This window comes from Haemorhous mexicanus, chromosome 6, assembly GCF_027477595.1.
Source record: "Haemorhous mexicanus isolate bHaeMex1 chromosome 6, bHaeMex1.pri, whole genome shotgun sequence".
Taxonomy (NCBI): domain Eukaryota; kingdom Metazoa; phylum Chordata; class Aves; order Passeriformes; family Fringillidae; genus Haemorhous; species Haemorhous mexicanus.
This window is the reverse complement of record NC_082346.1, coordinates 13,704,348-13,716,443: the sequence shown is the minus strand read 5'-3', so window position 1 is coordinate 13,716,443 and position 12,096 is coordinate 13,704,348. Positions and strand designations below refer to the sequence as shown.

At 41.8% G+C, this 12,096-nt stretch overlaps 1 protein-coding gene across 1 annotated transcript; it reads right to left on the bottom strand.

The window, feature by feature from the left end:
• Positions 1 to 502: 502 nt before the first annotated feature.
• On the bottom strand, positions 503 to 11,524 carry TMEM41B (transmembrane protein 41B). The gene is made up of 7 exons (XM_059848867.1): positions 11,309 to 11,524; positions 9,402 to 9,519; positions 8,265 to 8,393; positions 6,586 to 6,679; positions 5,648 to 5,752; positions 3,742 to 3,880; positions 503 to 3,313 (listed from the first exon to the last, which is right to left on the bottom strand). Exons 1-7 carry the CDS (start codon positions 11,388 to 11,390, stop codon positions 3,144 to 3,146), a joined length of 837 nt encoding a protein of 278 aa, XP_059704850.1. The 5' UTR covers positions 11,391 to 11,524; the 3' UTR covers positions 503 to 3,143.
• Between the last annotated feature and the right edge of the window lie 572 nt (positions 11,525 to 12,096).

Genomic DNA, 12,096 nt, shown 5'->3' with positions numbered 1-12,096 from the left:
AAAGCTTCTTAGTTTTGACTTTAACTTCTTCTGTCTTACCTTTTCAGCAAGTTTTCTGTACAAGGAAGAAAAAGCGTTTCATAAACTGGCCTTGACAGAATATTAAGGGAAGGTGAATGAAGCTGCAATAACTTCGGCACAGGGGTTTTCCACAAGGGACTAAAGAAAAAAAAAAAAAAAAGGCACTTTGTGCAAATAGATGTATTTGAAGAGACAGAAGTCAGACCCAGTTGCCTTCCAGTACAAACCAGAAAACCTTTTCAAAATTACTGCTGAATGTGAGAAATTAATTTCAGAGATAAAAGGCAAATTTACCTACTTATTTTGAAATAAAGGTAGAAATAGAATTAATCTCATCTACAGAAGTAATCAGCTCAGTTTAATTTTTAATCAATCATTAAAAATCCCATTTAATAAGAACTCAGCCCTTTTAAACAGGTTAATAAAAAATTCAGCTTAGTGGGAAGTTCAGAATGCTTCATTATACTCAAAAAATACAGCATTTCAGATTTTATATAACAGCTTTATTATCAAATGGCAAGAGACACTTAGTAATGATGTCATGCAGGTATCACAAAAAAGCTTCCAAAAGATAAACAGGTCACCTAACAGCTCAAAAATCCCTTGTAATTAAAAAACAAAGCTACATCTTTCTGATGTCCTGGTTTGTTTCATGGTAGCCACTGTTTTTCTGTCAAAATGTTATGGCTATCTCTTGGATCACTTGCTGGATTCCCTAAAGGAAAGAGCAGGCTAGTACACTACCCACAGCACAGTGCGTTTTTTGCTTTCCACAAGGCCTGCCTTACTCTGCACAATGCTCAAAAGTCCTCATGGGATAGGGAAGCACCTCAGGCTGCTGGCAGCTGAAGATAAACACAGAAGGGAGGGGTTAAAAAATGTTAAGGGTTTGAAAAAGTAAAGAACCCTATTTTGAACCTTTTAAAGGTCTTAAGGCTTTTAGTTATTGTGATGGGAGGCCAGTCTTGTGGCTGAAATACAACAGTAACACAGTTTTCATTAACAAAGCCTGATCCCACCTCCATAGTGAAACAGAACTCAGTGAAAATGTCAAGTGACAGCAAGAGTCACATTAGATTGAAAGAGAGTTCAGCTCCTTCTTTAGCGACAAAGTTCCACCAAAAGATGGGCATGGAAGGGATGTTACAGCAGCTTCTGTAACTGACCAGGAGCTGAGACAGATTTTGAGAAAAGCCACTGTAAAATAAGTGGTAGGTAATTTATTCTGAGAGTTCATCTGCATGAGAAGTTAACTCTGCAGAAAAGGAGGCTGTAAATCCACAGCAGCTTCACACTCAGTAGTCCGAGGGACACTTGCTCACATGGCTCAATTCATTTATTCCAGGTTTACTATGGAATAAATCCCTTGGGTAGAGGAGCTCTGGAGATTAGAATGGCAGCAATAAAAGTAATCATTGATGAGTTTTAAATGCCAAAGTACACTTTTAGAGTAAATTCAAAACAACAAAAGAATTGCTGGAGCTGAATGATCTTACAATAAACTTGCAAAGAGAACTGATATAAATTCATTTATATACTTATGTAAAAAATAGCATTTACTGTGCAGCCTGAATTTAAATAAAAGACAAAGGGTGTATCAATAATATTTACTATATATTTACAAGTAATACTGTGATGAAATGAAGTAGTCAATTAACATTATGTTACAAAAATGAATAAACCCTTTAAAGGTATCAGTCAGTACCTTTTACATTATCACATTCATGAACTGTTCTCTTACATCTCAAAGATCTATGATATGATCACGAGTTAACAGAGGACACAGACAAACAAACCCTGGAACTGGAGCACATGCTGATGCGTTGAGTCCCTTCCAGCAAGACACTGCAGGGGCATCAGCTTAAACCACGTGAGCAGCACTGGTTTCAGCTGGGTAAAACACCCACGTGCTCCCCAGCTCCTCACTGCCCAGGGCCTTGTTTGATGGGGCTCCACTGACAACACAACAGACAACCACAGCTGGAAGCACAGGGGAAGGTACCTTGTACCTTACTGAGAGAATGCACAGACTGCTACTGAGGGTGAGTCATGGCTGGTCACTGCCTTGCCAGCCATCTTTATATACACTGACACAAGAGCCTGCTGTTCCATGGTGCTCTGAACATTATTTGGGATCAGCTGTTTGATAGGAACTGCATCAGTTTTTGTACCTGACATTTCTTTAGGCTAATCAACCTGCAATGAGAAATTTTATACTCTTTACATATTGCTTGAGAAATGGTATTACACTGCTTAAGCATTTTTAAATCAGTTGAAAACTGCAAGTTTTATATAATCATACCATCACTTTCTTAAGTTGGCAGGATAAATCTATGCAAGTGAAATATTGGCAAAATAATCAACATTAAAAAATGAAAATTAGAACTTAAAAATCATCAGCTAGCCAAGATAAGAATTCTAAGCTGCTCCCTCCCTTCCTATATCTGCTCCCAGAATAAAACTTTACAGGGACCAAGAGGGAATGAAGTGAGACTTTGCCTTTGTTAATCCAGTAAGTAAAGCAGATGTAGGTTCAAGTATTTAATTCCATACAGCACTAATAAATAGAAGTAAACAACCAGGATGAGAATAACATTGTAGTTAAAGTACTGCAAAGAACCCTTGTCTCTGAGTGAGCACCGTTACATTATTTTGAAACTCCCAAGGCAAAAAAGAAGGGAAATATTGTTAGTGAGAAATGCTCTCAGACCAGATCACATGCAAGCCTACAGAGAATGTTACCAAGTTGTACTGAATTGTTCAGGGGGTTTTCCTGCAAGTGTTAGAGAGCATCACCTGTAGTTTATGTCTACATCACAGTTTTTGCTGTGCATATAACTAGAGCAAAATGTTACACCTATATTCTCACTGCCCTCATCCTGAGGGCCACACACACACACACCATCCCAAAGTAAAACACTGGTGTTTGGTTACAAAACTATATGCAGTACATTTCTGAACACATTTCCTTCAGCTTAAGGCCATGTGTTCATTTAAAGACATTCTTATCAATCACAAGCCTCCCCTATAATTGCTTAAGATCCAATAGAAAAGCAAATATACAAATATCAGAAGTGCTGATCCTGAGATGAAATATGGGAAATTCTGGTCAAGTTTGATCCTTATTCAAACTTCTGTTTCAGCTTCTTCTGGAAGAGAGCTGGTAGGATGGAGAGGATGGCTAGAATCATGAGGACAAAAACAGAGTTCCAGGAAACAGCTTCCCCTGCTGTTGTAAGCTGGTACAGCGTTGTTCCTGCCTTAATGGCTACAAAAGATGGTGGTGCTACACCTGGAACAAGGAAAGGATGAAAAAACAGCTTGTTAGGTAATTAGTCATCCAAATTTTAACGCCAGAAGGTTGAGATTTTGTTGTCTTGTACTTTTTTTATTAAAAGAGGGCTGTAAATACAGAATTCAAAGATAAAAAACCTTTATTAAAAAAAACGGGTTTAAGCCATTCTTAGTATTTTTAATACAAACTCGTTTACAGGAAACTAAGCAAATAATCTCTTCTCTTTAGACTCTTCAGATTTCAAGTTCTCTTTACAAACTGACTTTTCATAAAAGGAAAAAAATTGAACTTTTTCATAAAGTTCATAAAATACTGGGTTGTTTCCTAATCAGATTAAAAAGTATGTGCAAAAACGTGCCAAAAAGCACATTAAAATTAAAAATTAGAATAGCTCCAAACTGTGGCTCACTAGCCACAATTCTTACCTAGGAAAGTGCCAATGAAAAACACTTTCAATGGCACGTTGATTACAGGAGATGTGATATTGATAAACCAGTTGGGGAGGAAAGGTGTTATTCTCAAAAATATTATGTAGTTAATGAGATGTTCTCTATGTCGTTCAACCTGCCAAAACAAAACCAAACAAACAAAACTTTGGTTAAAAAATCCCTGCCTTGGAAATACACAACCATAGAGGTTTCAAGAGTTTTTTCCTCTATATTTTGCAGACATTTACACGTCGCAAACATAAAAATCAGTTAAAAATGTGTGATGTGGGAAAGAGAGCCCAGTGAGTCACCTGTTAAATACACTGAGATCAGCCTGGAAATAGCTGTGTGTGGCAGAGCAGTGCTGATGTGTCTGACTGACTCAGCCAACTCAAGCAGCAAAGGAGTCATAGGCAGAGCCCCAGCCCAGCCACCACAGCCAGCCTGTCACCCCACCTCTAACGCTTTTGCAGGAACTAGCAACAAAGTTTATTCCTCCAGCCATTCTGTCCTAACTTGTGATCAAGCTTGAAACACAGCTACATTCCTCACTTGGAAACTCAGCCAGGTCACTGCTCTGAACTTCATGAGGCGGCTGCTCCCAGCACAGCTCCAAAGCCTGTCTCCCCGGAGGTTACAGTGCCCAGCATGAACATTTACCCTGGAGCAACAACACCCCCAACTTCATTTACAGTCTCAATCATGTGCTCAGGTCTAGCCCAGCTTCTCACACCAATGCTACAACAAACCCTTCTCCTTCCAGCCTGTCTCAGCCCTTTCAGACAGCAAGTGCAACACGAACCAAGCTGCAAGGATAGCTGAGCATCCACAATTCTGGCCTATCCTGGCAGACCTGCACTAAGCTTAAGCCTCAGACAGTTGAAAACAAACCTGGTCTGATTGCAATTCCACCTGAAGTCTCACATGGCAACTCACCCCAGTCAAAACTCTGTTTTTAAGCTTTAGCCAAATTTAGATTTTACTGTAATATCAAAATCAGGAGCACCGTGGGTTTTTTTAAACCTTAACAATGGACAAAATTTAAATATTGATTAATGCCTTAACCTCAATATGCAAACATGAAAAGCATGATGCAGTCCAACTAACCTGGACACAGTGAGATATGAGCTGCACATGCAATTTTAAATCCCATGTTCAGTCCTACTAATGGCAATAGTAACCATTTGCTACCCAGAATAGCCTCAAGATTATAGTGCAATATTAAGATTTACTTGGGTCAAGAGTCAAAATGGTGCTGTAAAATCTAACAAGGTCAATTGTGCCAGACACACCTCCATATCATATTTAATGAGGAACAAGCTTAAAGCATTTTTAAGTAATTCAAAAAAATCTTGAACAGAGTACACGTGCTTCACACTTGCAAAAAAATAAAAACTTGTTCAAATGTTTCAGAGTATCAATTAAAGACACATAAGATCAAGTACAACTCACACTGTATTTCTGTACTGCAAAACCTTTAGGTTCACCTCACATTCAAGACCTGCTGCAACTGATGTTACTAGATACTCTAAGAAAAAGTTTCTAAATGCTCCAACTACAAAAACATGTTCAAATTAAGGTTTTTCAATCAGACATCCAGCTACAGGTCCCTCCAACACAAAAATACAAACCCAGCTTTCATTACTGCTAATGCTTAGAGAGCAATTACTTGAAATTACCTCAAAGTGGAGAGGTTTCCTATTGACACTAAATAAATTGGGGGGTGATCAGTTGCAAACAGTACCAAGGTAAGAACAGCTTTCTCATGGGAAATACCATAAAATCAGGAATGCTTCCAGAATCCCTTCTGTGTAACTGGATACATGAGCACAAGACCTCCTAGCTTTCCACTATTGCATGACACATATTGTACAGTAAGTTCCAGCACATCTAGAAACCTTACCTGTTCTGACCATTTTACTGCTTTTTCTGTTAAATATCTGTACACAACGGGACGTCCCACTAGGTATGACAGCATATAGCAGAATGAAGCTCCAAGTCCTGAGCACTAAAAAGGAACAGACAGAAAACAAATGAGCAGAAACTCTACTTAATGTCAGCCTTGGGTCTGTATTAACTGTATAAACTTAGAGCAGGTTTCCATGAAGCCCTCCATTAGGGCTCTCCCCCAGCAGTATGGATACACTCCCTAAGAATGTTGTTGACCCAAGACAGTTTATTTCCAAGGCATTTCAATCAATCTCAACACTCAAAGTAGACAAAATTGATTACTTATCAGTTAATATTGAGTGCTTCTGCAGTTTTAAGACTTTGAACAGTGAAAGGTTGCAAGTAAGAGGCACAATGCCATTAAGAAATTCAAACATAAAAACTGAATAGGGTCTTCCCTATGTTCTTAATACTAAGGCTTATTATGATTGCATCCTTTGCCCATGACGTATTTTAAAGCTTGTTGATAACATACATTTCAAATCTTAAACTAAGCTTCTTGCATGTTTAAGCCAGTTAAAAAATAGATGTATATTGCAGTGTAATAATAAAATCACAGTAATTGTGTAGTGAAATTACAACTGGGTTCTGGCAGATGCTCAACAAATTTAGAGTCTGGGAAGCTCTGTCTGATTCACACTCCTATGTCTTCATTATTAAGAAAACCTGGAGGAACAGCTCAGTGTTTTGGATCATCACCCAATGCTACAGTGAATTTTGTGGGTAGTGCCATCCCTGCAGCAAAGCTGAGTGAGAACTCAATAGTTATCAGAAACTGAAGTGTATGCCAGTCTCAGAACTGATCATTTCCAACAGGAAGCTGCTCAGATGCTTGGTTGTATTCCAAATGGATAGAAATATATGCCCTCACAAACTACTTTTCATACTTACCAAACAAACAAGAAATAAGGCCAGTGGAAAGGGATAAAGAAACCCTGACAGGATACTGAGGAATATAGACCCAGGAATAGCAAATGTTTGCAAGCTGGATGTATCTTAGTTAAGGAAAAACACATTTCTAAAAAGCTACATTCCTCTTAGTTTTGTAAGCAGTCAGGATGCATTTTACAATTAGAAGAAGCATAAACAGGCAGGGCCTCTCAAGATCCTTACTTCAAAAAACCTTTTGTGGAGTAGCACAAGCTTAAGCACAGGGCAGCAAGATGCAGCTCCATCACTACACATACAAAGAGTAAGTCACAAAGTAATAAATGCTGACTAAATTTTTCTCTTTATCTGTGCTACCACTGCCACAGAGGATTAACTGTGACTTCCAGGAAACACACACTTCTGATTTTACCCTGTTAACTAGAGATGTGCAGTTTCAGACAGTCTCTCTGGAAAGTTCACAGGGCTGTCTGAGCCTATAAGGACAAGTTTCATGGAAGACTGACATGTATGAAGGCAGCTATTACTTCCTTACAAACAGGCTTGGTGTAGTCACTAACTACAACAGCTGATCACTAATTTCCGTCAGAAATTTTTTAAAAGGCAAAAATTAGGTTTCTGCAGCATAAGCAAGCAGGTTATTGGACTTAAGGCTTGCTAGGCATACTTGAGACTATGATGCATTGCCCACTTTGGATAGAAAAGTTATAAAGCAAAAAAACCCTGTATGCTATTTTACTCGGGTTGAACTGACTGAAATATTAAAAGCCCAATAATTTTCCTGAGCGCATTACAACCAGTACAGCTTTTGCTAAGCCATGTCAAGGTTCAGTTACCCATGCCTGGAAACTGACCACAGCCTGCTGCTGAGACAGTAAAGGTCATCACATTTAGAACTGCTAGAGCAGCTCCGTAAAGAGCCAATGTATACTATTCCTTGTTAATATATAAACTAATGTTTTAATTTTCTTTCTAGATCTATAATTTGGGAAATATTAAATACTTCTTGTGGAATACTTTGAAAGAATGAGCTGAAGGATAATTACTAATGGCAGGTTCAGCGCTGACTCTCCTGAGTTACAAAACCTCCCGCATTAAAACTGTGACACGAACCTCTTCTACAGCTTTAAAGTTATTAACCTTTAGTTAAGTGTTCCAGTTAGGAGTGTGCTTAATGATTAATTAATATATTCAGCACTCAGGAAAAAGAAGTCAACACAATTGTGTCTCCTTGGACAGAAAGTACTTCAGAAATTTGTCTCTCTAAAAGAAAACAGATTTGATTTTGTGAATTTGGGCAGTGTAGGGATCAAAGATGGCTCAAAATACTTTCCTTCAGAAATACTGCTAAATATTCCATACATTACCCTTATGTGGAAATGTCTTTGAATGTCTTCAGGAAGAGTAAAGCAGTAGTCTCAGTTTTCTTTGAGAGCAAACAGTAATTTCTACCTCAAAATCCACTTTATTTTAAAAGTTATCATAACACTAAAGTAAGACCGAGCCTAATATACAGAGAAAAGTTTTTAAATTTCCAAGAGTTTAAAATATTTGTGTCTCTTTGTAGACACTCCTAGGTATGTTAAACTTCACCCATGACCAAGAATTTATCAAACTGTATTTTTCATTTTCAGAGAAGCATGACTACATCAAAAGTGCCCTTTATATCAGAAAAAGGATACAAAACGTATGTGGCAAAATAAGCCACTAACACTTGAACGTAAAACGTGTCCTTGTATTTGGACAAGACTTTTCCCAAGGCCTTTGCATCATCCATATCTCTAGGAACCTTTATACATTCTCTTTCTTCTCTGAAGAGGAAAAAAAAAAAAAAGCAGGAATGATGGAAATATAATCAAACAGTGTAGTACAATTACTTACTGAATACGGAGATAATTAGATACACTACAACACTAAATTACAGCTTCAGCAAACAAACCGTGATTATTGCTGTAAAAATGTTCTCAGATGAACACCTAATATTTACAGTGTGGTTTACATTACAAAATCCCCAATTTTAGATATTTGCAAGCTGTTTTTTTATTCAGTGCAATGATGTACTTTTTTCTAGGGTTTTTTTTTTCCTTACCAAGTACTGATGAAAAGGAAAAAATTGCGCAAGCCAAACCTTGGCAAGTGAAAGCAGCCAACATTTCAGCCAAAACCAACTGCAGCTGCCTCAGTGCTGGGGTCAGGACAGCTGAAGTGCAGCAGGAGTGGCAGAACTTCACCTCACAAACAAATAAAGTTCTAAGGGCAAAATCTCACGTCACGCCTTAATCTGGTGCAAGCCGGGGCAGCACACTTGAGTGTCTTTGCTCCCTCTGTATCAGGCTTTGGGATGGGCCATTGCAAACTGGCCTTGTTGAGCGGGTTAATCAGACAGAAATCTAACTACTAAAGAGAAAAAGAAAGCTGTCAGACAAGCAGGCTCCCACCTGTCAGCATGCCTGCCATCCCAACACAAGTACTGGGTACAACAAGAAGGAGAAAAAGAGAGGGCAAAGTTTAGCTAGGAAGGAAGAAGGATTTCCCCTCTTGGTGACAGCCTCCAGTTCCACCAAGGCACAAGGAAGTTCCAAGTGAACTCAGCCTGAACTGAACACACTCTGCTCTCAGCTGAAGGTGGTTAAGAAGAGTCAGCTACCACTGATAGTGTGCCAGGGTAACACCTCAAAAGACAGGATCTCCACTGTGCAACAAAAACCTCAGATCAGAACAATTCTCTGGGTTTATGTCATATCCCCATGCAGGCTCCTCTACAGTCTGATACTGGAAATCAAATAAATGGATGAATTAAACTTTCATAACATACTTACTCACTAAGTTGTGGGAAATTTTTATATACTAGGAACATAAGGAAAGCAGCTGATAAGAAGATGGACACTAAAATAAGAAGCGATGTCCGAGCTGATCCACCTTCTGCAAGAGCTTTCCCTGAAATTAAACATGAAACAAAGTTAGAAAAAACCCCAGCAACAGCAAAACAAAACAAGAAAAAACAATTCCTCACAACTTACAACAGATTTCAAACTTATCCTTTAAGGAAACACTAAAGTGAACCCTCTGTAGACATCTCCCAACCAATGCTTTCAATAACAAACATTGCTCACACTCCCTGAAAGCTTTCAAACAACTTTGAAGTTTCCATGCTGGCAAACATTCCACAGAAGTCACCTTCTGTGATCCATAATAATTTAAGCCTCAATTAATAAATACATTTGTAAAGAGAAAAAACAGAGTTGAACAACGTAAGCCATACATTTGCTTTCCTTTTTGCCAGAAATCTTCTGCCAGTCTAATTAACTAGAGATTCAACTTGAAGCTAAATTTCCAGGATGCACAATGTAACTTAAAAACCTGCTCATTAACAGACGTTGGGGTTTTTTTCCCCTCTAATGAAAGACTACCAAATGCAGCCAGTTAGGTGAGACACACTCATTAGGAGGAAACCTACATAAACACACACACACTAGCCTATGATATAAAGTGCTAGTCTTGGGAATTACACATATTTTACACTTTTGTGGATACATACACATAAGTGTTTATTAGCCTTTAAATCTTTGTGTAGTGGAAAAAATGGGAGTACAATAAGTGACACAATGACATTTTAGGCCTCTTCTGTATTTTAGATTTTTATCAAAATGACCACCTAAGTGCAACACATTCATTAACACAAATGCAACTACACACAAAGAATTTCGAACTGAAATGAACACCACAGACTCTCTGCATCCACACCAGGGTATGTATGTGTGCATGTACTAAACCACTGTCTCCTCAGGCACTTGGAGGCTCACCCAGCTTCACACCCGGGGTCACCTGGAGAACACACAAAGAGCCGAGGCTGTGTTTTCCCTCGCAGATGCCGCTGGCACAACTACAATGCCAACACACAGCACTCAAGTGGGTCACGCTGACACCTCAGTGTTGTGAAATGCAGCGACTGGATGACGAAACCCACGGAGCCCGCTGGGCGAGCTGGCAATTTTATCGGCTGTGAGGTTTTTTAGGCTTAAGGTCAGCGCGACCCCACAGGTGTGCACTGGGTCAGCCGAGGCCAAAGGCAGCATCCACAAAGCAATTACAAGCACGGAATCACAGGGCTGTCAGGCTGGAAGGGAGCACAGCGGGTCCAACCTCCCAGCTCAGGCAGGGTCATCCCAGGAACAGGACTGCATCAACACGGCTCTGGAGTATCGCCACTGAGGGAGACTCCACACCCTCTCTGGGCAACCTGTTCCACTGCACTGTAACCGGGGTTATTCTGGCAACACCTTCTCCAAGGAGCAAAATTAATTACAGATAAATAAACAAATGAACAACTCATAGGGCAAAACAGGAAAGCTCAGCCCACTGCGCTTTCTGCCACTTCCACTCTCTGTACTTCAGCCGTGCCGGTAGTGGAATAACACCAACACACACACACACACACACAAACATACAGGCATGGAACCACGCGTCTCCCCTCACGCAAAGGAAAAGCGAAAGGGGTCGCTGCCTTTAGGAAAAGGCGGGAGCCGCCTCACCCCACACGCACCCTGAGGGGCCCGGCCCGGCCCGGCCGCCCCAATGCCCGCGCGGGACTGGGCCGGTGCCTGAGGCGCCGAGAGGCACCGACAGCCGCACCGGGCACCGTCCCCGGGCACCGACAGCCGCACCGGGCACCGTCCGATGCCAGGGCGAGGTCAGCCCCGCTCCCGCCGCCCCGAGCCCCCGGCACCTTCCAGAAGCTGCCGCTGATGCCTGGCGCTCTCCGCCGCCGCCTGGCAAGGCCCGCGCTCCGCCACCCTTCGCTGCGCCATGGCTCTGCGGCGCCCCGGGGCCCGGCGAGTCAGGGCCGGGGCAGGCCTCGGCGGCACCGGGAGCCGCGGGGAGCAGGAGGCGGGACCGGCAGCACCGGGAGCCGCGGGCAGGAGGAGGAGAAGGAGGAGGCGGGACCGGCCGCTCCTCCTCTCCTCACCCCACCGGGTCGCGGCCGCGCTCCCGCCCCCGCCGCCGCACGGCGCATGCGCTTTTCTGGGGGCATTACGGCTTTGCTGTGGTGTACGGGAGCACGTGTTGGGCTCCACGTCCTTGAAATGCGGTGGCGGGTTAGGGGCGGTAATTACGGTAACGCCGGCTTTTGGGCGTACCCGTGTTAGATATATATACGGGAACGGGGATGCGCTCACTAGTGGTAAATACGGTGCGGGGCGGCGGTGTCCCAGCCCGGCTCCTCGGCTGCGGTGAAATCACATAAATCACAGGAATTTGGTTGGGAAAGGCCTCTGAGATCATCGAGTCCGACCTCTGACCGAACACCGCCGTAGCAATCAGACCATGGCACTGAGTGCCACGTCCAGTGGTTCCTTGAACACCAGCAGGGACGGTGACTCCACCACGTCCGTGTGCAGTCCGTTCCAGTGTCTAATCACCTCTTCTGCGAAGAAATTCCTCCTGATGTCCAACCTGAACCTCCCCTGGCACACGAGAAGAAGTTCTATAGACAGTGTTCTCTTGTCCTGGTAG